The sequence below is a fragment of the Poeciliopsis prolifica genome, unplaced genomic scaffold (assembly GCF_027474105.1).
Source record: "Poeciliopsis prolifica strain line A6 unplaced genomic scaffold, Auburn_PproV2 SCAFFOLD015, whole genome shotgun sequence".
Lineage (NCBI taxonomy): Eukaryota > Metazoa > Chordata > Actinopteri > Cyprinodontiformes > Poeciliidae > Poeciliopsis > Poeciliopsis prolifica.
In genome coordinates, this window is record NW_026562390.1 from 654,512 (window position 1) to 680,874 (window position 26,363).

General features: G+C 38.7%; 1 protein-coding gene and 1 pseudogene across 1 annotated transcript; both read right to left on the reverse strand.

Moving 5' to 3' along the window:
• The window catches only part of LOC129366658 (NACHT, LRR and PYD domains-containing protein 3-like), a 42,228-nt pseudogene that overhangs the window by 10,363 nt on the left and 5,502 nt on the right, over window positions 1–26,363 (reverse strand).
• LOC129366341 (uncharacterized) lies at window positions 1,227–8,564 on the reverse strand. The gene is made up of 5 exons (XM_055040120.1): window positions 8,516–8,564; window positions 5,151–5,282; window positions 4,891–5,016; window positions 1,948–2,078; window positions 1,227–1,826 (listed from the first exon to the last, which is right to left on the reverse strand). The coding sequence occupies exons 2-5, from the start codon at window positions 5,237–5,239 to the stop codon at window positions 1,507–1,509; spliced, it is 666 nt and encodes a 221-aa protein (XP_054896095.1). The 5' UTR covers window positions 5,240–5,282; window positions 8,516–8,564; the 3' UTR covers window positions 1,227–1,506.

Genomic DNA, 26,363 nt, shown 5'->3' on the forward strand with positions numbered 1-26,363 from the left:
ATGCAAAAACAATCTGTGTCCTTACAGAGCTTTGTTGGAGGCTTTAACCACTGGCAGCAGCCTCAGAAGAGCCTCCTCTGAAGCAGAGTATTTCTTCAGGTCAAACACATCCAGATCTTTTCCTGATGACACTAAGATGAAGATCAGAGCTGACCACTGAGCAGGAGACAGTTTATCTGTGGAGAGACTTCCTGAACTCAGAGACTGTTGGATCTCCTCCACTAGAGAACGATCATTCAGTTCATTCAGACAGTGGAACAGATTGATGCTTTTCTCTGCAGACACATTCTCACTGATCTTCTCCTTGATGTACTGAACTGTTTTCTGACTGGTCTGTGAGCTACTTCCTGTTTTTGTCAGCAGACCTTGTAGGAGTCTCTGATTGGTCTGCAGTGAAAGTCCCAGGAGGAAACGGAGGAACAAGTCCAGGTGTCCATTTGGACTCTGTAAGGCCTGCTCAACAGCTCTCTGATGGAGATTATTGATATTTGCTTTGTTAAAATAAAATAAAATAGTAATAGTAAAAAATGATGGTGGATTTTCTTCCATCAGGTTGACCCCAGTGTTGATGAACGTCAGATGAACATGAAGAGCAGCCAGAAACTCCTGAACACTCAGATGGACGAAGCAGAACACCTTGTCCTGGTACAGACCTCTCTCCTCTTTAAAGATCTGTGTGAACACTCCTGAGTACACTGAGGCTGCTCTGATATCGATGCCACACTCTGTCAGGTCTGATTCATAGAAGATCAGGTTTCCTTTCTGCAGCTGATCAAAAGCCAGTTTTCCCAGAGACTTGATCATCTTCCTGCTCTCTGGACTCCAGTGTGGATCTGTTTCAGCTCCTCCATCATACTTGACCTTCTTCACTTTGGTCTGAACCACCAGGAAGTGGATGTACATCTCAGTCAGGGTTCTGGGCAGCTCTCCTCCCTCTGGTCTCCAACACATCCTCCAGAACTGTAGCAGTGATCCAGCAGAAGACTGGGATGTGGCACATGATGTGGAGGCTTCGTGATGTCTTCATTTGGGAGATGATCCTGCTGGCCTGTTTCTCATCTCTGAATCTCTTCCTGAAGTACTCCTCCTTCTGTGGGTCATTGAACCCTCTGACCTCTGTCGCCATGCCAACACACTGAGGAGGGATCTGATTGGCTGCTGCAGGTCGTGTGGTTATCCAGAGGAGAGCAGAGGGAAGCAGTTTCCCCCTGATGAGGTTTGTCAGCAGAACATCCACTGAGGTGGACTCTGTAGCATCAGTCAGGATCTCCTTGTTGTGGAAGTCCAGTGGAAGTCGACTCTCATCCAAGCCATCAAAGATGAACAGAACCTGGAAGTGTTCAAAGCTGCAGATTTCTTTGGTTTCACTAAAGAAATGATGAACAAGTTCCACCAAGCTGAACTTTTTCTCTTTCAGCACATTCAGCTCTCTGTACGTGAATGGAAATATGAACTGGATGTTCTGGTGGGCTTTGTCTTCAGCCCAGTCCAGAGTGAACTTCTGTGTTAGGACTGTTTTCCCAATGCCAGCCACTCCTTTGTCATCACTGTTCTGATTGGTTGATCTCTTCCAGGTGGGACTTTAAAGATGTCTTCTCGTCTGATTATTGTTTCTGGTCTGTGTGGTTTCCTGGATGCTGTTTCAATCTGTCTGACCTCATGTTCATTATTGACCTCTCCAGTCCTTCCCTCTGTGATGTAGAGATCTGTGTAGATCTGGTTCAGAAGGGTTGGACTTCCTGCTTTAGCAATTCCCTCAAACACAGATTGGAACTTCTTCTTCAGACCAGATTTAAGTTTATGTTGACAAACTGCAGCCAAATGTCCTTAATTAACACAATAATGAAAATCAGATATGAAAGTAAATCCTTTTCTGAATTTGACTACATCACTTCAGTAAATGTGTAATTTATCTATCATTTATAATCTCTGAAGAAATCCTCTTACTTCTCTGCAGATGTTCAGCCAGATTTTCCTGCTTCATCCTCAGGAAGTTCAGTGTGATCTTCATCACTGCCTCTCTGCTGCTCCTCCTCTGCTCTTCAGAGGAAATCTCCAGGAGTTTCTCATTAAAAGTCCTTGATATATAAAAACAGAGCATCACATGAACATAATACAAAGTTAGAAAGAGGAACTTGATCTACATTGATGAATATCAGTGTACAAAAGATTGTTAATTGTTTATTTTCAGCCCTCTAGCTTAGTTTTTCGTTCATCGAGGTTTTCTAGATGTAGTATTTTATTTCAGTCACTGGGTGGCTTTTTGTTCATATTTGATACATCTTGCTTATAGATCTGAACATTGAGTGTTCAGATCTGGTGGCTCTGACAGCAAACTTCATTTATCACCTCTTTCTAATGTGTCCGTCCTTTGACTCAAAGTATTACTGTTGGTGTTTTAGTTCAGTTTCATACATTTCTAAGAGCTGTATTTGCACTTTGTCCTGTTGAATATTATGATCGTTTATTGTGGTTTACTCTTATTGCTAAAAGTTAACTGTTTAACATTAAGCTATTAGGTTTCGATTAATTAGATGCAGCTGTTATTCCTGTTACCATTTCCAATTGAAATGCCTTATTTCTCTTGTGTGTTTTATTGTGTGATGCTATAATTTGCAGGGTTGATTATTATTGATTTGTAATTATTGCTTACGTTCTCAGAGTCAGATATTAAACAGTTGCTAGTCTTTAGTAATCTTCAAACATGTTTATTCATTTTGAGGACATTTGGTGTATTTGTTAAAGTATTTATAGGCAAGTTCTCATGATTTGTATTTTTTTATCTTTATAGAAAACCACACAAACACACCACATGTAAATGCATGGAGGAACCTCAAGAGCTAATTAAAATCAAGTAAAGCTCAATTCTGGACTCGGAAATTCATTTCACCAACTCACCTAAACTTATATATAAGACACCCTGGAGTGATTGCAAACCCATAACCAAACTGGCTTCAGTCTTCACTACAACCAGTAACACCAGAATAATCCAGAAGCCATTTTAAAAAGTTGATTTTGAAGTTGGACTCCACAAAGTCCAAACTGTCAGCAGATCTGATTCTGGTGGAGACAGTTTCCCAAACCTTGGGGACAGTGGAAGTGAAGGCTCCGTCCACACAGGTCTTCAGGACAGTGTGGGACATCCATCAGGTTCTGATGACTAGATCTGAGGTGATGTGGACATGGAGGAGGTCTGACATATGTGGGTGTGTCCTTAAAGGATCCTCTCCTGGATGTTATAGTGAGGATTTTAAAATGGATCCTGTAGATCCCTGGAATCCAGTGAGCTCACATTGTATCTGTCCTCACAGAGACAATCAGAAGGTAAAGGTCCATGAAGTGATATCTGGATGTGAGCAGTGAACCAGGTGATCTAAGTAGATGTAAATATTTAATGTTCCTGCTGATCCCATTAAGAACCAGCAGAACCTCTGATGGTCCACATCAGCTCAGTTTGGTTGAGTTCCAGCAGATCTCACCAACCGCATCATGAAGCTTTCCTTCCCTGCTGAACTGCTCTCACAATGCACACAGGAACCAAGTCCTGATGGACCAGAATGGCTTTACCAGGTATTTGCCAGTGGAAATGTGATCCACTGTTAGTCTGACATGGAGCCAGGAAGCAACACAACATCATCATCAACATCCAGAGATAAAGATATGAAGGTGTTTTTCATGAGAACAGAGCAGCTGATTTCTGTAGATAATGGATCAAACCTCTGGAAATATAACTGGAAACATCTGAGATCTTACTGGTTCAGTTTCCAGAGTTACAGTAATTAGATACAGCTCACCTCTCTGATGATGGAGATCCAGGAGATTTAAAGTTAATGGGATGATCCAAAAACAAAACCAGAACCAGACAGATCATCAACCTGATATTCTAAATGATTCCTATCAGAACCGGTCCAATCCTCCAACATGTTCCTGATCATTGATCCTCCTGAATAATGTCCAGCCTTCTTTAAAGAGCAGAAAGATTTGTTTCTGAGACCAACATGTTGGTTTGTAATGACTGAGAGAACAGTTTGGTGATCTTAGTGTTGAGCTCTGACATGGAGCAGAACCAGGAATCATTTCCACTCTGACCATCCAAGGAGGATCTGATGGAGCTTCAATCAGAACCAGATGGTCCGTTAGAGACACTGAAGCCCACTGCTCAATCAGATCCACTAAATATTTAGTTTGACTGTAGAAATGGTTCATAATCTGCCATGTTGGATGATGTTTGAACTTCAGAGGTGGAATCATAAAAATAATTCATAGAAAATGTTTCATTTCAGAATGAATCTGTCTTTTGTCAGATTTTAGAGAAAGATGCAAATATCAACCTAGAAATAAAATTCACTTCAGTCTATTTGTTCTTGTGTTAATATTAAAATCTGACAAAATAAATGAGTGTTTCATTTGGAAAAATTAAGTTTAAACAAAACAGAATAAAACACAGTTAAATGTTTCTGGTCCAAATGTCATGTCAACATAATAGTTTATAAGAGTGAGTCCTGACTGAGGATTTATGAGATTCTTTCTGTATGGAGTCAATAACTGTCCAATGAATGATGGTTAAATTGATATCAGGTAAACATCAGATCAGATTTAGAGATTCTGTTAACTAGTGAAGCTCTGGGTAGAGACTGTGGATCCAAACGGACCTGTTTGATTTTTATACAAAGGATCCAGTTGAACTTTATTGTGTTCATAGTAACATGTTCATTATTGGTACATGTTTTCATGGAGATATCATACGTATTACATCTTTGACGTATGAAAAGAAAAATAACCTGAAATTCAGTCCAATGTTTTCATGACAACAGAACCCAACAGAACTTATCATCACATGGCCACAACAACAGATATAAACAGAAGTTACAGCAGTTAGAAACAGCTCACCTCTCTGATGGTGGAGATCCAGCAGATTTAAAGTGAATGGGGTTTTCCTTTGATCTGTCACTCTTAAAGGAGACACAGCTGGGTTCTGGTTCTGGTTCTGGTTCTGGTTTGAGTCTCCGATGGATCCTGACAGAAACATGATGATTAAAACTTAATCAGCAAAGAGGAGCAGCAGCAGCTTCATCACCACGTCTGTTCTGGCCTGATATAGTGAACGCTGTGTGAAAAGGGCTGTGGACAGTTAGAGATGGTGACCTCACCTCTGACCTTTGCTCTGGCTCTCATCTCCCCCACACAGAGTGGTTTTAGAGGGAGGGACTCCCTCCTCTCTGTCCTCACACTGATCCATGCTGCTGAATTCACATCAGCTCACACACACTTTCTAGCTTCACCTACGAGGAAACACACATCATTCATCTGCACATCAACTCTGATCATCCTTTACATCATTAGTGCTGGAAAAAGATCAGCTGCTCCTCCTCTGATTGGCTCTTCTTCTCTGCTTCATGTCAGTGTCAGGTGAATGCAGTCAGACAGCAAAGAGGCAGAGGAAGCTGCCATCAGCTGCTGCACTTCTACTATCAGTCCACTAGATGGAGACATGGAGCAACATTTACATTCCCTGATTAAACCTGAAAAGGAAATATTTTAGTTAGTTAATTATTAAACTGAATTAAATGTGCCACTAAAGATGAACTATGTAGTAATTTGACTGAATTGAACACATTTTACTGTAACAGCTTTTAGTTCTGAAAGGAAGCAGGACAAACTTATTGTGTCTGACTTTAATGGTGGAGACCAGATTTTGATACAAGGAAAGAAATATCATGAATGAATTTGTTCAGAGAAGAAAAAAACATCAGATGTTCATCATGTTTGATTTTAGTTCATCAGTAATCCTGTAGATTAACTTTCAAACAGCAGAGATTAAAGTTTGGTCACTGGAAATTAAAAGCAATTAATGATTAGGTTTATAAATCAGTCCACCAATTAAATTTTGTCATGAGGGTGTCTATAAGGTCTCTTGGTAAGAAAATACCAAACCAAACCAACTTTATTTATAAAGCACTTTAAAACAACCACAGCTGAAACAAAGTGCTGTACATAAAATAGATAAAAACAAATACAGTTTAAAACAAACAAACACAATATAAAACTAGATCTCGCTGGAGTTGAAAGCCAAGTAAAATAAATGGGTTTTAAGACGAGCTGAATGTGAATGAATCCCTGATTCATTCACATTCAGGAAAATAAAACATATCTTCACCACATTAATGTAGCATCTAAACACAGACATTGTGGAGATGAGCTGCAGAACAGGAATCTGAAGAAAATCAGCTCCAGCTCTGGTCCTTATGGACCTGTCCTGATGAAATCCCCCCGGTTCCGTCTCCGCGCTGCTCTCTGGATTAATGGACTGGTCATCTTCGGCCTCTTCTTCCTACATTAACCCAGATCTTTCCAACCGTGCTCGAAGCTCAACGCTCTATGTCCCCAGAGATCCTCGGCCTTCAGCTTGGCCGCAACCGGTCCTTTCTCCGCATCATGTAACACATCTGTGCTCATCAAGCTATATACTTCCGTAAGTCCCTGCCAACACGGCTCACGTCTAACAGTCCATTAGTCTGTAACTCCCCATCGGTCCATAGGACGGCATGCCAGCTAGGCCTCGTCTTTTGGGGGTAATACTATCCTGAGCTTTGCCAGAACGATCATCTGCCCTCGGCGATCCTCAGCTCACAAGTCTTCCGCCGGGTTTGAGCGCCAAAGAACTTGTAATTACAAATCTTCTAACTGCTATCTTTCTCTGCGTGAGTCGATACAGATTGAAATGGAGCCTAGGCGTAAATTCATTCTGGGAGACAGAACACAACTGATCCCCATCACTCACGCCGCAGCCAACCAGGATCGGCTCCTCGCGCCGCTCCAGCCAATCATCTTTAAGCCGGTCCCTTTAAGGAGCCTAGACACTGGGTGTCTGCCTGCTCGTCAGCTGTGCTTCATCCCGCCTCCTCCCCATCTCCACCTTCAGCCCGACGAACATCCTCCAGGCCCACTCTTCGTTCCTCCATCCAAGGCTGCGCTCCATCACCAGAATTCGGACAGGGGGTAAGAATGATCATCTGCCCTCGGTGATCCTCAGCTCACAAGTCTTCCGCCGGGTTTGAGCGCCAAAGAATTTGTTCATTAAAATCTTCCAACTGCTATCTTTGTCTGTGTGAGTCGATACAGATTGAATGTTTTTAATCTACACAAATCATGACAAACATCTTACAGACAGCTGACATACCTTAAAGTGGTTTCTCATTGCCTCTCCCTCTTTAGAAAAACAACAGTATAAAACATGTGAAAAGCCCTGCATCTGTCCATATTGTTGGTTGAGGATTTTAAGATGTATATAAAACTCAGTTTTTCATGACAGGATTTCTGCTTTTTGGGCTTGTCAGTTATCTGGTATATCATACAATTCAGAAAACATTGGCAGCTGTTCTGCCCATTGAGAGGCTGCCTGTCTTATACAAGGAAATGCCTTGCTGTGAACATTCAGACTCAGATGCTGTGTGAGCAGAACCACAAACAAGAACTGGTTTATAATGAGAAAAACAGAACAGTTGCAGTTCCTGAAACCTCAGGAATAAACCTTGGAGAATTTGCAAGCTCAGCTCAGCAGAACCGATCATAAGTTTTTCTGTCTGGAGTTGCATTGAGGTTTAATAGTGAGAACAATTATTGTCATCTGAGTCTGGCTCCCCACTGAGATGCTGGCGTCGCCGGCTCCCCTCCCTCATCCTCCACAGAGCAACCAGGTTGCTGCAACGCACCAGGTTGCTGCAATAAACCAGGTTGCTGCAATGCACCAGGTTGCTGCATTACTCACCTTTTTTCTCCATCATTTCTCCCTCTCTCATACCACATGTCCTGTTTTTAATATTGTCAACATGTTGCTTTTCATATGTAGAGGTTTTTTACAACCTCACTGTGTAATTAGACAAAGTTAGAACATCAGTCTTCAGAAACAAACTGTGACATAAATCTTTTTAAGCTTGATAATAGTATTTTCTATCATCATAATGTTAAAAATAATATAGTACATGACTGAATATCAACATGAATTTGCAGCATTTTATTTCAGGAAAGGAAAAAAGACCAAAACATGCAGACAAGATGGTGAATCACTGATAAACACTTTGGTTTCTGATGGGTTTGGGGAACCAGGCTGAACTAAGAACAGCAATTTATCCTCTGCCAGGTTATTGGCAGAGGATAAATTGTCACATAAGTGGATAATTGGATAAATGTAACATATGTGTTGTTGCTTTTGAGAAACGAAATCAAGGTGTAATTAAGTCAGAATATCTGATAAATCATGGTTTAATCTTCTATCTTTTTTGGGAAACAACTCAAAGTTTGAATCCAGGAAATAGAAACATGAAATAATTTATTCAGAGAAAAACCAAAGAAACATCAGCTGTTCATCACTAATCTAATAATCCTGAAGATGAAACTTTAAAAGGAAGAGAGATGAAACTTTGACAAGAAATCAGAAGTGGATGTTTTCTAAAAACATGAGAGAAAAAACAAACAAGAAAATCAAAGTTCAATTAGAAAAACCAAGAAAACTTACAGTTTGATCAAATGATCCAAAGAGTTGATGAAGAATATATGAACAACAGTCTGACTCTAAAACTGAAAGTAAATGTGAGGGATGTGGTGGGACTGATGACATCACAACTCACATGATTTTCAGTTTCTTCTTTCAGAGCAGCAGAAAATCTGCAGTGAAATTAGAGACATGTTGATAAAACCTTCATGAGGAAAAGAGAAGTTCTGATGAAAATGTCTCATGATGGAATCATGAGGAGAAAAAAGTCCAGAGAAAAATAACAGCTGATTCCTGCAGCAGTAACTGAACTGACTATAAATACAAACTGAAAATAATCAGAAAGATCCAACAAAATCAGTAGTTCCTGATATTACCAAACTACTGCAGCTGAAATAACATTATTATAATACAGATTATTACTATAGCTCATATAAACTGTCTCCAATATATATTTATATAATTATTCTCTTATTTCTGAATCATGATTCATTTCACATTCCTGGGTAAAAGTTACTCAAAACATCAAAATGTACAAATAATATGAATTATAATTTACTAGAAGTTACCTGTGGAAAACCACAAGGGTCAGAACTGGATCCTAAACTTTATTACTTTACATAAATGATTTATGCAATGAATCTAATTTGTTAACATTTACTTTATTTGCTGATTCATTATTTTGATCTGGTCAGTTTGGAGCAGCAACAGTTTAATGGAAGGAGAATTACAAATATTAATGATGTGACAAAAATAGATTAACACTAAATTATGGAAACATTTTAATATTTAGTAACAAGAAAATAAATAAATGAAAGTGCAAACTTTAAAATGTTCTGATTTAGTAGAGATCAGAACAACATTGATTATTTATGAAGTCTATAATAAACTTTCATGGTGTAAAGAAACATTGGTAGAAATGAAAGAAACTATAAACTAATAGGAAATGATTTATTTAGGATGAATATTAAAACATTGTAGTTCAGTTAGAGGGATTTCTAGTTTGCAATAATTTAGTGAGGAGATAAAAGTGTTTTTCTCTCTTTAAAATATTTGCTAAACAAATAAAATCAGATTTATGATGTTTTTTAGTTTCTCTACAAACTTAGCTGGAAATCCTTGAAGATGTTTTAGAAAAATAAACAGGAAATATTTTGCTGCTTTGATTTGGAAGATTTATGTAGAAAAGAGTGAAAGTTTGAAAAGTTTGTTTTTCTATCTGAACTTTTTTCAGTCTACACTTTGTATTCTTGCCATTAACAGTAATTTGAACTATTTCTATAATAAAATTGCCCCTCCCTCTGCTTTTTGGACAGCTGGCTAAAAACCCTTGATCCACCGACTCTCTTTTTAATTTCTGCTGCTCCAAGTCGTTAAGATGAGTCTCTTGCAATAGAGATATTGAACTTTTAAGCCATTTTAATTCAGCTAATATTTTCTTCCTCTTTATCGGATGACCCAGTCCTCTCATATGATAACACACAATATTTAAATCACTCATAATATATAGTTGTTTTAATCATGTCAACCTCGACCTCTACTTTTTGACCCTTTGACCTTAATTCTGGATGTTGCATCTGATCTGTTTCTGCCTCCTGTTGGTCACTCAGTGTGGCCACAAACATGTCAAGGAACAAGAACATAGTAACACAGAAATAGTTGAACACATGAAGCCCCAAGGACTCCCATCAACCCGCCTGGTTCTATTAAGACCACATATAATCTGTGGTGGCCTCCTGACCAGCCCCCGATGTAACCAAGGCAGAGCGCCGTGTGCCCGTAGTCGCTCTGGGGAAAAAGCACTAAGTGCTTCCAGATCACAAAGAACAGCAATAATTCCCTGCTGAGATCTCCACCCAATTGGGAGAACGATAGTAACCAGGTGATATTGGCGACCCGTGAGATCAGAACCATTTGAAATACAGATTCACTATATAACTATGTAACATTGGCTGTTTCCATAACGTCTTCTTCTCCCCTAATAATTGTTGCTAAAACATCCCTTATATCCTCCAGAGTTCCTCTGTTTATCAACATTTTGTTCTCCTCAGTCTTCAATGTAAACTTTTAGATGTGCATCAGGTTGTCCCCCTTTTCCATGTCTCCTGTTGTTGACTCTCGGAGTCCAGGCCTCTCTGGAGGCTCTGCTTCCATCCTCTCTCTCTCACTCATCTGCACCGAGACGTCCAACCTCTCCAACGTCGGTACCGCGTCCACAAGAGGAGGGAAGCTTTTCATTCCCAAGTCCATTCTGAGTTGCGCCGGAAAACCACATTTTGCCTGTTTTCCTTTAAGTTGCTTGATGAAGCTCTGCAGTCTCACTCTCTTCTTTTGGAGCTCTGGAGAGAAGTCCTAGTCAAAGTATATTGTTTTCCCTTGGTTCTGATTCTGATTCATTCCTTTACGAAGCCGATCATGTCCTGTTTCTGGCTTCCCTCCCTCCAGAACCTGCTAGATTCTGAGATGGTTCCGGCGCAGACGGTCTGTGGGTCATCACATTGGTTAGTGAGTAAAGCCTCAAGTCTCAGCAAGGACCGAAGCACTCTCTCGTTTCTCTGACTAACTCCTTCCGCCGAGCCGGTCCTACTTTCTGCTTCTTCCATTCGTTGCTCTAACGTGTCCAAGATGTTTCCAGTCTTGTTAGAGCAGCTTTCGTCTCAGCAAACGCTCTCTGGTTCTTCTTCTTCTTCTATAGTGTTTCTTGGCAGTTTACAAACTTTGTGCATTACCACCAGATAATTTAGTGTCTTTTAAATATTTAATAAGTGTTTGAATTATATCAATTGATTGCTGCTTTCCTAATAAATTATCCATATTTACTGACCTCCCATCATTCTTTCCAATTCTTTTATATATTTCCTACAATAAATCAACATTTTCTGTTTCCCTGCAATAAGAACAATCACCTGATGGATGTTTCCCTATTAATTTTAATCCTCAACCTGTTAATCCATACTTCCTCTCTCCTATTCATTATACTGTTGTTATTCATGATGACCTCCTTCTGTATTTTATGCCATTTCTTTCCTCTTTCTTCTAAATTCCATCTCTCCTGCTACATGTTATTTATTTTATCTTTAATAATTACTGTAATTTCTGTTGTACTTGGTGGGACTTTATATTAACTTCTGTCTCTTTAACAGCTTCTTTAGCCAATTTATCTACTTTTTTATGACCTGCAATTCCTTTATCTGCTGGAATCCATGTGAATACAATATTTATTGGTTTTTGCTTTATACCATATATCAAATAATGAACTTCATCCAGAAGATCTTGATGACTATCACATTTTCCTCTTATAATTCTGGTGAAACAAGACATTGAATCTGAACATATATCTGCCTTACTGGGCTTCACCTCCAGCAGCCACTGCAATGCCAAAATAACTGCCAACATTTCTGCTGAAAACATTGATAGATTATCTGTTGTTCTTCTTTCATGATAACTTTTTGTTTCAGAATATAAACTGCTTTTCCAGTTTTACCATTTTCCTCTTTTGATGCATCTGTATATATACATTATTTCTAAATACTGCTGAATAATTTGATATAAACCTCCACATGTCTGTTCTAGTTTTTGGTTTCTAAGTGTACTATTGGCCTTTCAAATGACCATGGGCCAATTTTAGATTTAATTAGTTTTACAACTTGCTATATTGTGTATCCCCAACTGATCTGTGTAAATATTTCCTTCCCATCCAAAACTCCTTATATTATGGCCAAACTCCCAACATTCTCTGAATATTTGTTTAGTGAGTGATTTTCTTCATGCCCTTGTAAATTTATCCAATAAATTGCTGACAGTTTCATTCACCTTCAGTCTAATGGCATTTATCCAGTAATGACCTGAAGAGCAGGAATTGGAGACGTTCTAAAAGATCCACAATAGATCCTGAGGCTTTAGCTTGGATTTGATCTGAATCTAATCAGGAATTTGCAGCTGAATTATAAACATTACATCCATAATCCAACACAGAACAAATTAAAACATCATATATTCTTTTCAAAGATGCTTGATGCCTCCAATCATTCGCTGACAAACATCTCAAAATATTAATGCCCTTTTTACATTTATCAATAATCTTCTGAACATGCATCTTAAATGAAAGTTTTACATCAAACCATATGCCAAGGTACCTTACAATATTTACCTGCTTTAACTTTTGCCCATATAATCTAAGATCTACTGTAGGATTAATTATTTTCTTTGAAAAACTTATTACTTGTGTTTTCTCAACAGACAAATGAAACCTCCATTCATGCAACCATCTTTCAACCCTATTAATTGCTGATTGGAGTCTATTTTTTTAAATAATAATATTGCCTCTTCTCACCTATAATGCTCCATGATCTGCATATAAAGCTTTACTAATTCTAAAATCTGTATCATCAAAAATATCATAAATCATTATATTAAAAAGCAATGGGCTACATACACTGCCTTGTGGAGTTCCATTTTGTATAGCATATATATTTGAATCATTTACTCCAACTCTTACTTCTATTGTTCTATTCTTTGAAAAATCCTTAATCCAATTAAACATTTTTCCTTTTATTCCCATTTTATCCATTTTAATTAATAAACCCTCCTTCCAAAGCATGTCATACGCTTTTTCAATATCAAAAAATGTAGCTAGGAGAATTTATTTATTTATCTGAGCCTTTTTTATCTCAATTTCTAAACAAACAATTGGATCTATAGTTGTCCATCCTGAAATCACTCTGATAAGGAAATAAAAATCCTCTTTTTTTCTAATTCATACATTAATCTCTTAGTTTTCATTCTCTCCATCAATTTACATAAATTAGATGTTAGAGCTATAGGCCTATAACTTTTTACCGCTACTTTATTCTTACCTGGCTTTACTATTGGTTAAACGACTGAATGTTTCCAACTGGAGGGCAATTCACCTTGATCTCATACTTTATTGTATAACTTTAAAACTTCTCCTTTAGCAGCATCTGATAACTGCTCCATCATCCTATAGCAGACGCCATCTTTACCTGGGGATGTATTCTTAACTCCAATCAAAGCTCTATTCATTTCAAACAATGTAAAATCTTTATCTAAAACACCTAAAATCTCTCTATTATCTTCAATCATTTCCAATCTCCATGATAATTCTTCCTTGATCAATTTTTATAACTATGCAGCTCCACAAAGGATCTAGCAAACATCTCTGCTTTTTCCTTGTTTGTGAAAGCTTCACACTGATTCTCTTTAATTATAAGTAAAGAAAAATCCCTTCTGATTCCTCCCATCTTTCTAATCATTCCCCAGATCTCGTTACTTTAACTTCTGTTCCAATTATATTTAAAAAAAAAAACCTCCAATAATTCTTTTTAGATAATTTAACTATTCTCTTAAATTTAGACTGTGATTTTTTGTATAATATTAAATTATCGCATGAATGATTGAATTTTAACCTTCTAAATGCTTTATTCCTAACTTTTATAACTTCTTTACATTCATTGATTCACCAAGGAACCATTTGCTTTTCCTTTAATCCAGTAGATTTGCCAATGATCTTTTCTGCAAATTCACATATTATATCTATAATCATTGAATTTAATTCTTCAATATCATTGCTTAAATTTGGCATAATCTCAATAAGTTGATCACTTGCCATCTTATGATATGTTGCCCAATTAGCCTCCCTCATTCTCCATTTAGATACCAATTTTCTTCAGTTACTACCTTAAAACTGCAACTTAAGCAGAATAGGATGTTGATCACTTCCAAGGTTATCATTAATTACTTCCCATTGTAAATAACTACCAAATAGTAAAATTCTCATTTTGTTCATTGGTCCAACAGTGACACCTATTATTTGATTTGTGCTTTTATTTTGAAGAACGGTAGATTTCTTCTTCGTGTATTTTGTGTTGCGCTTCCTGTTTTGCTAACCACGAGTCAGTGTTAGAGCCTTAAGAAAACCGATGACAATCTGTAAACTAGCGCCCTTGGAAAGCAGAATGAGGTATGAGTGATAAATTGTGATAAAACAAGTTTATTTAAAAGTAGTAGGAACGGCAGTAGTTTATTGTTTATTAACAAAACTGTGTATGATAACGAATTTGGACACGTCATATTTTTTGTACGTGTGGACGTTTATGTTTATTTGTACAGGGATTGAGCATGCCCAACAGTTATGTATCTTTTATTTTATACAGTTTTCACGGTGTCTGACAAGGAACGTGAAGATTAAACTGCACCCGTTTGGAACTCCCTGCGTCTGGCTGTTTATTCCAAGAGGCCGCTACAGTGAAAACTCACCGCAGAGACCAGATCTTTCTGCAGTGAAGACGACAGCATCTTACCTGGAACCCAGCTGTCGCCGCTTGCATCAATGATGTCACACAGGCAAGATAAAGCATCAAATGGACAATCACATGAACAAGCTCACAGCATTACTGAATTGGCATAGTGTGTCAAAGGATAGTTAAAAGGTCTTCGGTGAACCAAAGCAGTTACAGGAAGCAAATAAGATGTCACTTCCAACAGAGAAAACGGATAATCCTGTAGACATGCCACTCAGGTCTAGATCCAGAGAAAGAAACTAACAGAAAAAGGCCAAGAGATGCACGTTCAAGAGAACGAAAAACGTGAGAAAGCGTTTCACAAGGTTTATGATTCTTGGAAGTGGGTAGCAAGGGAAACGAGGAAAAAACTAAAGGCCCTCTGTACATTAGAAGACCTCAATGATTTAAAAGAAAACATTCAAGCAAAGTACGATGCTGTAAGAATGCAGTACGAGCCCATTCTACATAACAGTAACACCACAGCAGAGATTGTCAAAAAGATGGAAGCTTGTGTTACGCTCACAAAGGAAATTTGTGACCTTATAAACACTCGTACAGAGACTATTGATAAAGATTATAATAGTCATCTTGAGAAAGAAAGAGTGAGAGAAACATTAAAGCTCATGGCATTAAAAGATATGGCTTTATCTTTGGTCACACTAAAACTGAAACCATAAGCTCATCAAAATCATCAGAGAATTCAAGCAGCCATTCCAGCTCATCTAGTACTAATAACAGCAAGGCAGATGCGCAAGCAGAGTTTGCTGCTAAAGTGGAGCAATCACAGGCCACCAAAGAAATTCAAGCACAGCTCCAAAAATTAGAAAACGAATGGAACTTAAAGAGTCAAAAATGCTGTCAGAAATGAAGCAAAAAGAAGTGGAAATGCACCAACAGCTGGATCAGGAAAGAGCAAAACTGCAGCGGTTAAAAGAAGAAAAGGAAATAGCTGTAGCAGCAGCTCGCGTGAGAGCATATGAAGAATTTGAACGCTGTGAAAACAATGTTGAAGATATTAATTGCAGAACTAACCCTGTCTTCTCTAGAGATAAACCCTGCTTGAATCCAGAAGCTACATCGTTCCAGCCTTACCAATCAGCTCATGAGATGACAAGAAATCCAGAGTCATCCAATCTAGCTGAAGCAATCGCCAGCTCATTAAGTATGAGTCGCTTACCAGTCCCTGAACCAACTGTATTCAGTGGGGATCCTTTAAGGTTTACTGATTGGAAAATGTCATTTATGACTCTCATTGACAGAAAGCCCCTCCCAGCTAGTGAGAAGATGTTTTATCTCAGAAGTTTATTGCTGGAGAAGCACGCAAAGCTGTTGAAGGTTTCTTTTACCGAGACTCAGAAAGTGCTTACATTGGAGCTTGGAAAGTTTTGCAGGACAGACATGGGAACACGTTTATTATACAGAAAGCTTTTCGTGACAAGCTTGCAAGATGGCCAAAGATCAATGCAAATGACTCACTTGCACTACGTGAATTTTCTGACTTCCTCCAAGGTTGCAAAGAAGCAATTCCACATGTCAAGGGATTAGCTATCCTCAGTGACTGTGAAGAACCATAAGTTGCTCAAAAAATTACCTGAATGGATTGTTCGCAAGTGGAGTCGAATAGTTGTGGATGAACTTGATGAATCAGGTGATTATCCAGATTTTAAATGCTTCACAGAGTTTTAAGCAAAGAGGCAAAAATAGCCTGTAATCCCATTGCCTCACCCCTGATAGGAAATTTCAAGTTTGCAGATGACAGAACCCAAAAGAGAGCCCAGACGTTCAACACAAATGCACAACAAAAGAGTTTCAGTCGTGGGATACAAGATACAAATGACTGTAAATCAAAATCATCTTGCTATGTTTGTAAAAGTGAAGCTCATGGCATCACCAGATGTCCCACTTTCGCTACAAAGACTGTTGAAGACAAAAGGACATTTATACACGAAAATCGGCTTTGCTTTGGATGCCTGAGAAAAGGTCACATGACCAAGGAATGTAAGAGACGACACACATGCAATATATGCAGACGTCGTCATCCAACCTGCTTACATGAAGAGAGGAAGGAAAGACCTGTGGAGACAACAACAAATAACTCCACTTCCACAGAAGAACATTCAAGCCAAGAAACACACAGAGTCGTGTCCCAGACATTAACTCAGCATGCTTCTGCCACTACCGGTATTGTACCAGTACTTGTGTCTTCACTACGAGAGCCACACAGAGAAATATTAATATATGCAATGCTGGACACACAAAGCGATTCAATGTTTTGTTAGAAGATGTAATTGACAGACTGAATGTGAATTACCATCCAACAAAGCTGAAACTGAGTACTATGACTGCTGTCGACACAATCATTTCCAGCAAGAGTGTTCATGGTCTACAAGTTCGAGGACTTAACTCTGAGAATCGCATCCAACTACATCAAGCTTATAGCAGAGATTTCATCCCAGTGGACAAATCTTATATCCCGACGAAAGACTGCATTAATGTGGCCTCATCTCAGAAACTTGGCAGATAAGTTACACCCGTTCAGGACTGTGATGTAGGGCTTCTCATTGGATATGACTGTCCAGCTGCTCTAGCTCCACTTGAAGTTATAACAGGTGATAAAACCAACCATTTGCACAGAGATCAGAACTAGGATGGAGCATAATAGGCTCATCAAACCCCCACCTAGACAGACAAGGAGGTCGAAGTTTTGTGCATCGACTCACAGTAAAGGAGCTACCAATCCTGTCTTCAACTGATGTTTTAAAGGTCTTAGAGTCGGATTTTATGGAGAGAAGTTACGACGAAAAATGTGTCCCGAGATGATGTTAATTTTATACAGTTTCTCAGTAACAACATCACACAGAGGGATGACGGGCATTATGAGATGCCTCTCCCGTTCAAGGCAAGCCCGCCTACCTACCAAACAACAAAAGACTAGCCAAGTTCGCCTGCAGGGTCTTAAGAAAAAATTAAAGACCAGCAAACAATTCTATGAGCAATACAAAACATTCATGGAAGAAACCATAAATAAGGGTGATGCAGAGCCTGCCCCTACAACATCTGAAGGAGAAACAGAGTGGTACCTTCCACATCATGGCATCTACCATCCCAGGAACAGATAAGCTGAGAGTTGTTTTTGACTGTTCAGCCAAGTTCCATGGTGTTTCACCTAACGACACATTGCTTACTGGGCCTGATTTAATCAATCCTTTGTTAGGAATACTATGTCGCTTCAGGAAAGAGACCATAGCTATAATTTGTGACATAGAAAGAATGTTTCACCAATTTTCTGTCACTCCTGAATCCAGAAATTATCTCAGTTCCTCTGGTGGAAAGGTGGAGATTTGGAGAAAGAACCACAGGAGTTCAGAATGGCAGTTCACCTCTTTGGAGCTGCTTCATCTCCAGGATGTGCCAATTTTGGGTTAAAGCATCTGGCACAGCAACACAAAGCTAACTATCCTCAAGCAGCCACATTTATTGAGAAAACTTTTATGTGGATGATGGCTTAGTCAGTGTGCCATCAGTTGAGGAAGCCAAGAAACTGATCATTGAATCACAAGAGTTGTGTAAGAAAGGAGGCTTAAGGCTTCATAAATTCAACTCAAACAAGGACGCTGTTATCACCTGCTTGGATTCTTCGGAAGTAGCAGCAGCCATTGAGCCTCATGGTTTGGATCCATCCTCATCTGAGCGTGCACTCGGTATTCAGTGGTTGATAAAAAATGACACCTTTGTTTTTAACATTGGCTTAAAGGATCAACCTTCAACCCGCCGCAGCTGCTTGTCCATCATTGCTTCGCTTTATGACCCTCTTGGCTTAATTGCTCCATTTAGCCTTAGTGGAAAACTGATTCTTCAAGAGCTTGTCACAGAGGCATAGGAAGGGACGATCTCTCCCAGAAGACATAAAGCCACGGTGGGAGAAATGGACACATGATCTACTGAAATTGAAAGAGATCTCAATTCCCAGATGTTATCACCCCCCTGACTTCCACAACATTGTCAGAGAAGAGCTGCACCATTTTTCTGATGCTAGTTGTGTAGGATATGGTGCATGTTCTTACCTGAGATACTAAATGACGAGGATGAAGTCCACTGCAGTCTGTGATAGCAAAGGCAAGGGTTGCTCCCTCAAAGATCACAAGTATTCCAAGATTGGAACTTACAGCAGCAGTGATTTCTACAAAGGTCAGTGTTATGCTCAGATGTGAACTTGACCTGAAGATTGATCAAGAATTTTTCTGGACTGACTCACGAGTTGTATTAGGGTACATCATTAATGATGCTCGCAGGTTCCATATATTTGTTGCCAACCGTGTTCAACTGATTAGAGATAACAGTGATCCTAATCAATGGCATTATGTTGAAACGTCAGAAAACCCGCCGATCATGCATCCAGAGGTCTTTGTGCTTCAGATATTCATTCGACAAACTGGCTGCAAGGTCCAAGGTTTCTTTGGGAGCATGAGTTACAACTGCATCCAGCACTCCAACAGAATTACTTGTCGGTGATCCTGAAGTAAAGACAATTCAGGTGCTAGCAACTGAAGTCAAAGGTAGTAATGATATCCTCAATCGCCTGAATCGATTTTCCTCTTGGACAACACTTCTCAAGGACAACACTTCTCAACAAACAAACTGGTTAACAAAGCCGTGTCCCACCCCCAACGGTGTTGTCACTGCTCACTCCTACAAACAGGAAAAGGTGAATGAAAACGTCACACACTCGAACCAACAATTTTCCAAATTGCAAAAGTCTTGTGTTTGACGAGCCCCCATTTGTTACAGCCCGGCTCGGAAAGCCGCACAAAATTAGGAGGACACGGCAACCAGTCAGTGTTAAGCCCATGAGAGGCGTTTATTTTTTAAAAGAATGGAGTTGTCTAGGAGACATCAATAGACGGCCCAAGGGGTGATCAGTCCGCACCCCTCCAGTCTGGACTCACCCTGGCCTGGATCTCCGGGGTCGTCTGCACATGGTGGCTTCTGACAGTCACACACATGAATGGAACGGGCGCTCCTTATATACCATCCAGGTGTCTGATGGAAGCGCGCCACATTGAGGACCTAATTGATAGTAAATCACATGACACACAGGACTGCACAGCAGGGCCGTTACAGTGGCCAAACAACATGGCGCTCAGATCCCTTCTGCCTAGAGCAGTGATCACGCTGCAAAGCTCTATGGGAGAAGACGAAAATGTTTTTATAATTATCTGCTGTTTCGCTGCTCTGACTGCAGACTGAAGCTGCTGTGAATAAAACATTAAAGTTCATTAGAGAAAACTCTCTTTTCTTGGTGACTTTATTGGGTTTCTCTTTTTATTTGCCACCAAGCGGCTCCACGCTGCCTCCACTTCTCTCAGCTTTCTGCTCCGTTCTGCTTCCTGAAACGTTTTGCTAAAGTAATGAAAACCCAACAGCACGAAAAAATGTGGAGGAAAACCAGAGATTTAAAATATGAGGGGATGAAGCATTTTAACCCTAAACTGATGCTTCAGCTTGATTTAGTTTTTCATTCTCAGAAGAAAAATATTTTGTGCCAAAAAGTCCCAGATGATCTGATATTTCTCAGATAATATTGTATTTCAGCAGTTTTGCAAAAAAAATGCTGAAGAGAATAATGATTGTTAGATTGTATGTTAGGAAAATGATCTTAGTTCATTTACTTTTATTTGAATGGTTATGTTTTCATATTATTCCGTGTGTTGTTTTCTTTCCCTTTCCTTTATTGTATATTCTTAACTGTCTTTTAGGGTTTTCTCTTGATGGTTGGAAATGTCACACATTTCTGTGTTAACAAGCCACAATGATCTTTATCTGTATCCTGAGAGTGGTCATTGTTGTGTCCCAATGATGGGACATCAACGGAAGACTCCCAGAACATCCTGTAGGATAGTGTACTGGTCAATTGTTTGCATGTCTGAGTGAGAAAGCCAACCTCTTTGTGTATTCACATAATAATAAAAGGCAGTTGGGGACTGAGAACCGACGGAGTTGACCTCAGACAGCGTTTGGCAGCGGTTCTCTGCATCGGGCTCTTCTCCCCTTTTCTGCGGAAAAGTAATTTGTGTCTTTCGTTGATTCTTGCAGGTTGGGGAACAACATAAACCCAACACTTATATACCATCCAGGTGTCTGATGAAAGCACCTCCCACATTGAGGACCTTAATTGATAGTTAGTAAATCACATGACACACAGGACTGCACAGCAGGGCCGTCACACTTAAGCATGCAAATCCTCAGATTTTGTTAATTCAAACAAGGATTAAATTTCTCATTTAATTTCTTTATATTAATCTAAAAAACTGAATTTAAATGTTTTGTCACATGTAAGCAAATTTATAAGATGTGATTATCTAATTTGAAACATGATGAATGTTTTTCTGTTGTGTAAAAACATTTGAATGATTGATGAGGAAAAGCCAAAAATAAAAGAAACAAAATAAATTCAATTGGCCGAATCTGATTTTTATTTTTTCAGTTAAGACAATTTAATTTATTTCAAATTAAGGTACTGCGGATTAGTTCATAGTTAATAAGGAAGAAATACTTTGTTTGAAACTTGACTATTTTGCTTCTGTGACAAAAAGTTTGTTTTACATCAAAACATAGTCATGGATTGGAATGGCCTAGTCAAAGTCCAGACCTGAAACCTACTAAATCTTTTTTCAGACTTGAAAATAAATGTTTATAGATAATTTCCATCCTTTCTGACTGAGTTTTAGATTTTTTGTAAAGCTGCTGTACTTCCTCCAAATAAAAATAAGCAAGAAACTGATTTCTGATTTTTTTGTTTTCCAGGTTGACGTTCTGAATGAAACCGAAACTATTAAAATTTTCTTCATTTTATTATTCAAAGCATCATCATCAGCCCTTCATTACAACTAATAACTAGCGATCAGACCAAAACCTGGGAGTAGTGATGGACTCGGACTTGAACCTCCAGAGCCACATAAAGACAATTACAAAGTCGGCCTTCTATCACCTGAAGAACATCTCCAGGATTAGAGAACTAATGTCTCAGCCAGATCTAGAGAAAATCATCCATGCGTTTATCTTTAGTCACATTGATTATTGCAACAGTGTCTTCACAGGTCTGTCCAACAAATCAATCAAACAGCTGCAGCTGATCCAGAAGCTGCTGCTCACGTTCTCACTAAAACCAGGAAGATAGAGACATAACAGCAGTTTTAAAGTCCCTCCACTGGCTCCCTGTAGCTCAAAGAATAGATTTTAAAATACTGTTGTTAGTTTATAAATCACTGAATGGTTTAGCACCACAATACATCAAAGATCTGCTGTTGTTGTTTCAACCTTCCAGACCTCTCAGGTCTTCTGGTTCTGGTCTGCTTTGCATCCCCAGAACCAGAACCAAGAGAGGAGAAGCAGCTTTCAGCATCTATGCACCAAAACTTTGGAACAAACTTCCAGAAAACTGTAAAACAGCGGAAACCCTGACTTCCTTTCAATCTCGACTAAAAACACACCTGTTTAGAACTTTATTTGAAATGTAATATGTAACAATGTATTGTCTATTATATGTTGCATGACTTTATGTTTATGATGTAAAGCACTTTGAAATGCCTTGTTGCTGAAATGTGTTATACAAATAAAATTTGATTGATTGACTGATTGATCAACTGGTTTCAAGATGGGAATGTTTTACTGTAAATAAGTTATTTATGAAAGTCAGAGTTGAGATTTTAAAAAATCTGTTATTGACATTTAAACAGAAACAGAACAGGAAGGAAAGCAAATTAATCAAATATAGAAAATGTGTTTATTGTTCACTAAATACATAAAGTTTAACTGCAGCAAAAATACAAAAGGATCATTTAAGATTTGAATCCAAGATGGATTAAAGAACATAGAGAAAAACTGTATTAAATTAAAATAATATTTGACTGGAAACAGAAAAACAACCTGGAATAATCCTGGAATAATACCAGCTTCCATCTTTAAAGGACGGGAAGAAGAAGAAATTTCCAAGGAATCTTGTTGGAGTTTCCCCAAGAAATAGATTGTAGAGACTGAACTATCTGTTCAACAGTGAGAGAGTTTCTCTGACAGGAGGAAAAACTTTAGACTCAAATCAGCTCAGAAACACTGAAGAATCAGAACTGGGCCAGACTGTAAATCCAGGAATCAGAGGTTCAGTGAATGTGGTGTTGAAGGTGTGGAGGAGGATCAGTGAGTCAGAGGAGACTCTGTAGAAGGACAGAATGCCAGCAGGACAGTCCACATACACTGCTACTCTGTTAGAGACGGAGGAGAGGAGACGAGTTTCTCTGTTATTGTGCCAGACAGAGAAACCATGACGATCAGAACAGTTCAGACTCCAGGAATGATCATTACATCCAAACCTACAATCTGTACTGAATCCTTTCCTCCTGATTCTCCTGTAACTCACTGATATATAAACTGGTCCTCTCCACTCGACCTCCCAGTAACAGCGACCAGTCAGACCAGTTCTACACAGCAGCTGATGATCATCAAATCTGTCTGGATGATCAGGATATGACTGAAGCTCCTCATGTGTCACCTTCCTGTTGTCTTCAGACAGTTTGAGTTTTCTGTTCACTGTGTTTGTGTCGATGGTGAGTTGACAGGAATCTGATGGAGAGAACAAACACAATCCAGCTGCAGTTATTGATCATTTATTGACACTTTGACTCCTGAATGAGTGATGTGACAGTTTGAAGATGGTTGAATGTGAGCTGCTTTGTTGTCATGAATCAGATGAAAAACACACTTACATTTCCTCAGACCTGGAGTCAAGAATCGGCCTCCAGCAGGCTCCACCCTGAAAGGAGGTTAAAATAGCAAATAGATAGAAATATTATACTTTTGAATTTCCATTTTTCTTTCTTTATAAATGGTTTTTTCTAGATGCTGCTTCATGTGTCATATTTTAACTCAATTTTATCAAATTTGTGAGTTTGCTTTAAATCCAAAGTTAGTTATTTCTCTATCTGAGAACTTTAAACATCCATCTGACCAACATGAAGCTCATTTTCTTCTCATCTTTGCTTCTTGGTGCTGATTGGTCTGAAGCTCCATCCAACATGGTTTTAAAGTCTTTCTGCCATCAGTGGATCATCATGGAAATCTAAATGCTGAACTCCTCAGACTCTTTGATGAATAATGTGACAGTTTGAGGAAGAATCTGAATATTTTCATTAATATATTTTAGGTCCATTAAAGATCCTCTACTCTTTAATTTTCCTTGTGATAAGTTCTTAGTCAGGAGAATATTCCAGAAAACTGGGTAATAATCTCTGCCTCCAGATTATTTGTCTAATAATCTCATTTCACAATCAGCTGAAATCTTCCTGGACACTATAGTGTTAAATCAAGGACTGATCCATTTCCTGGATCAATATCTGTTCTTGTTTCTCTTCCATCATTCAAACATCATCAGTTTGTTTCCTCTAAGTATTATTTTACTGTTTGTTCATTTACATGTCTTCTGTTTTCATCCCATTGTATTTGCATTGGGATTATCTAAATATTTGATGTGGACTAACTGATTCTAATCTAACTTTCATAATTATTATCTCTAGATAATTTCAGCTCATTTATTATTGTCTCTATTGCTACATAATCTAGATCAGTTTCTCTACTTCAAGGGTCTCAAACTCCAGTCCTCGAAAGCCGCAGTCCTGCAACTTTTACATGTTGCTTTGCTGCAACACCTGAATATAATAACTAGGTCAATAGCAAGGCTCTGGAGAACTTATCTACACAAGGAGGAGGTAATTAAGACATTTCATTCCAGCGTTTTGTACGTGTGGCACATCGAAAAACTGCAGGACATCAGTCCTTGAGGACAGGAGTTTGAGACGCCCTGCTCTGCTGGTTTCTCTGAACATAGAGAATCTTTTCTAAATGTTGCTCATCTTCCTTTCACTGAAACATTTCTACTTATTCTAAAATCTACATTTGCTTCAGTACCAATAATATCTGTTTTATGATGTTATTAATCTTCATATTTTAACTTCCTGTCCATCAGCCAATCAGCTTCTTGTATTTCCTCAGTAGATCATCAGTGGAAGCCCCGCCCAGCCCATGATGCTCCTGGTTTGTGAAGACAGAGAGACAAACTGAACTCTGATAGGAAACAGTTTCAACTGATTTTCTCTCTCCAACCTCTTGGTTCCACATGGAGCTATATTTGGCCCCCTGCTGCTCTGAATACCATGTTATTGTGGTTCAGTAGATGGGTTGGTTTCCCAGGTTCATTCAGAACCATGTGGAAGATTCTTATAGTTTAAATGAGCTGCTGTTCGAAAAGTTACACAACCAAAATGACCAGAGATAATTTGAGTTATTAAACTGTAATAAGAGACAAAATGGGTTCAAAATGTTATCCATTCATTTATAAATGACATGACTGTATACTAAATATTTAATAACCAAACTAAATGTTTGCTAGCAGACTGACTAAAGACATTTCTCCCTCTTCCTCCTCTATCAGACCTTCTCTGCTCCTGCAGCAGGTTCCTCCATACCTGAGAGCTTCCAGTCTCCAGTGTGGATCCTTCAGTCCAGCCGACAGCAGCTTCACTCCTGAGTCTCCTGGATGATTGTAGCTCAGGTCCAACTCTTTCAGATGGGAGGGGTTGGAGGTCAGAGCTGAGGCCAGAGAAGCACAGCCTTCCTCTGAGACCAAACAGCCTGATAAGCTGCAGACACACAATTCATCACATGATGAGAAAATGAGAACATTGAGGTAGAACCCAAGGTCTGAAATGGAAATGTTCACAACAGGAAGATACTCAAGAAACTACTGCTTAACCTATTAATAATATGAAATAATAAAACTGTACATTCTTTTGTAGGTAATGAAATCCAACATTTCCCTCATGATGGTTGGGAAAGTCTAACAACTGCTGGTTGTAAAGATCTGCATTGATGCTCCTCTGTTCAACTAGGATGCAGCAATTTCTCAAGTATGCAGAGTTACACTATCAGTCAAAGCCTGACCTTCACTTTTCTTAATAAATCTTTTTTTGGTTCTTTCAGTCTGGATTAAATGAAAATTAACAATTAATATGTGTTGAGATTTAACCTGGTCAACCATGCAAAAGTCAGACATCTATTTTTATAACATATAATTACATCAATTTTAAAAGCAGGTAATAAACAGAAATCTGGTTTCACCAGGATTGAGAACATTTTACCTGAGAGTTTCCAGGTTGCAGTTTGGACTCTTCAGTCCAGCAGAGAGAAGCTTCACTCCTGAATCCTGCAGGTTGTTGTTACTCAGGTCCAGTTCTCTGAGACTGGAGGACTGGGAGCTGAGAACTGAGGACAGAGCTTCACAGCTTCTCTCTGAGAGGTTACAGCCACTCAGTCTGAGGAGACAGGGAGGAAAATATGAACTGATTCTTAAAATGTATGATTTTTGTCCCCAGAACAAATAATATCTGTTCAATATTATTTTTGAACAGATTGAAAAAAATTATCACATTTTCCACATCGTTATAATACATGTACTATAAAATGGTTTATTCTATAGTTGGGCCTCCAGCCTTAAAAGACTGCAATACAGCAGCCATCAGAGG

What these genes read in the sequence shown, in the direction of transcription:
- LOC129366341 (XM_055040120.1), bottom strand. Translation starts at nt 5,239, where the DNA reads ATGGATCAGTGTGAGGACAGAGAGGAGGGAGTCCCTCCCTCTAAAACC. An exon ending in AGCCAGAGCAAAGGTCAGAG is followed by an intron (nt 5,017 to 5,150) that starts GTGAGGTCACCA and finishes TGTTTCTGTCAG; the next exon opens with GATCCATCGGAGACTCAAAC. An exon ending in GGCTGAACATCTGCAGAGAA is followed by an intron (nt 1,827 to 1,947) that starts GTAAGAGGATTT and finishes GTGTTAATTAAG; the next exon opens with GACATTTGGCTGCAGTTTGT.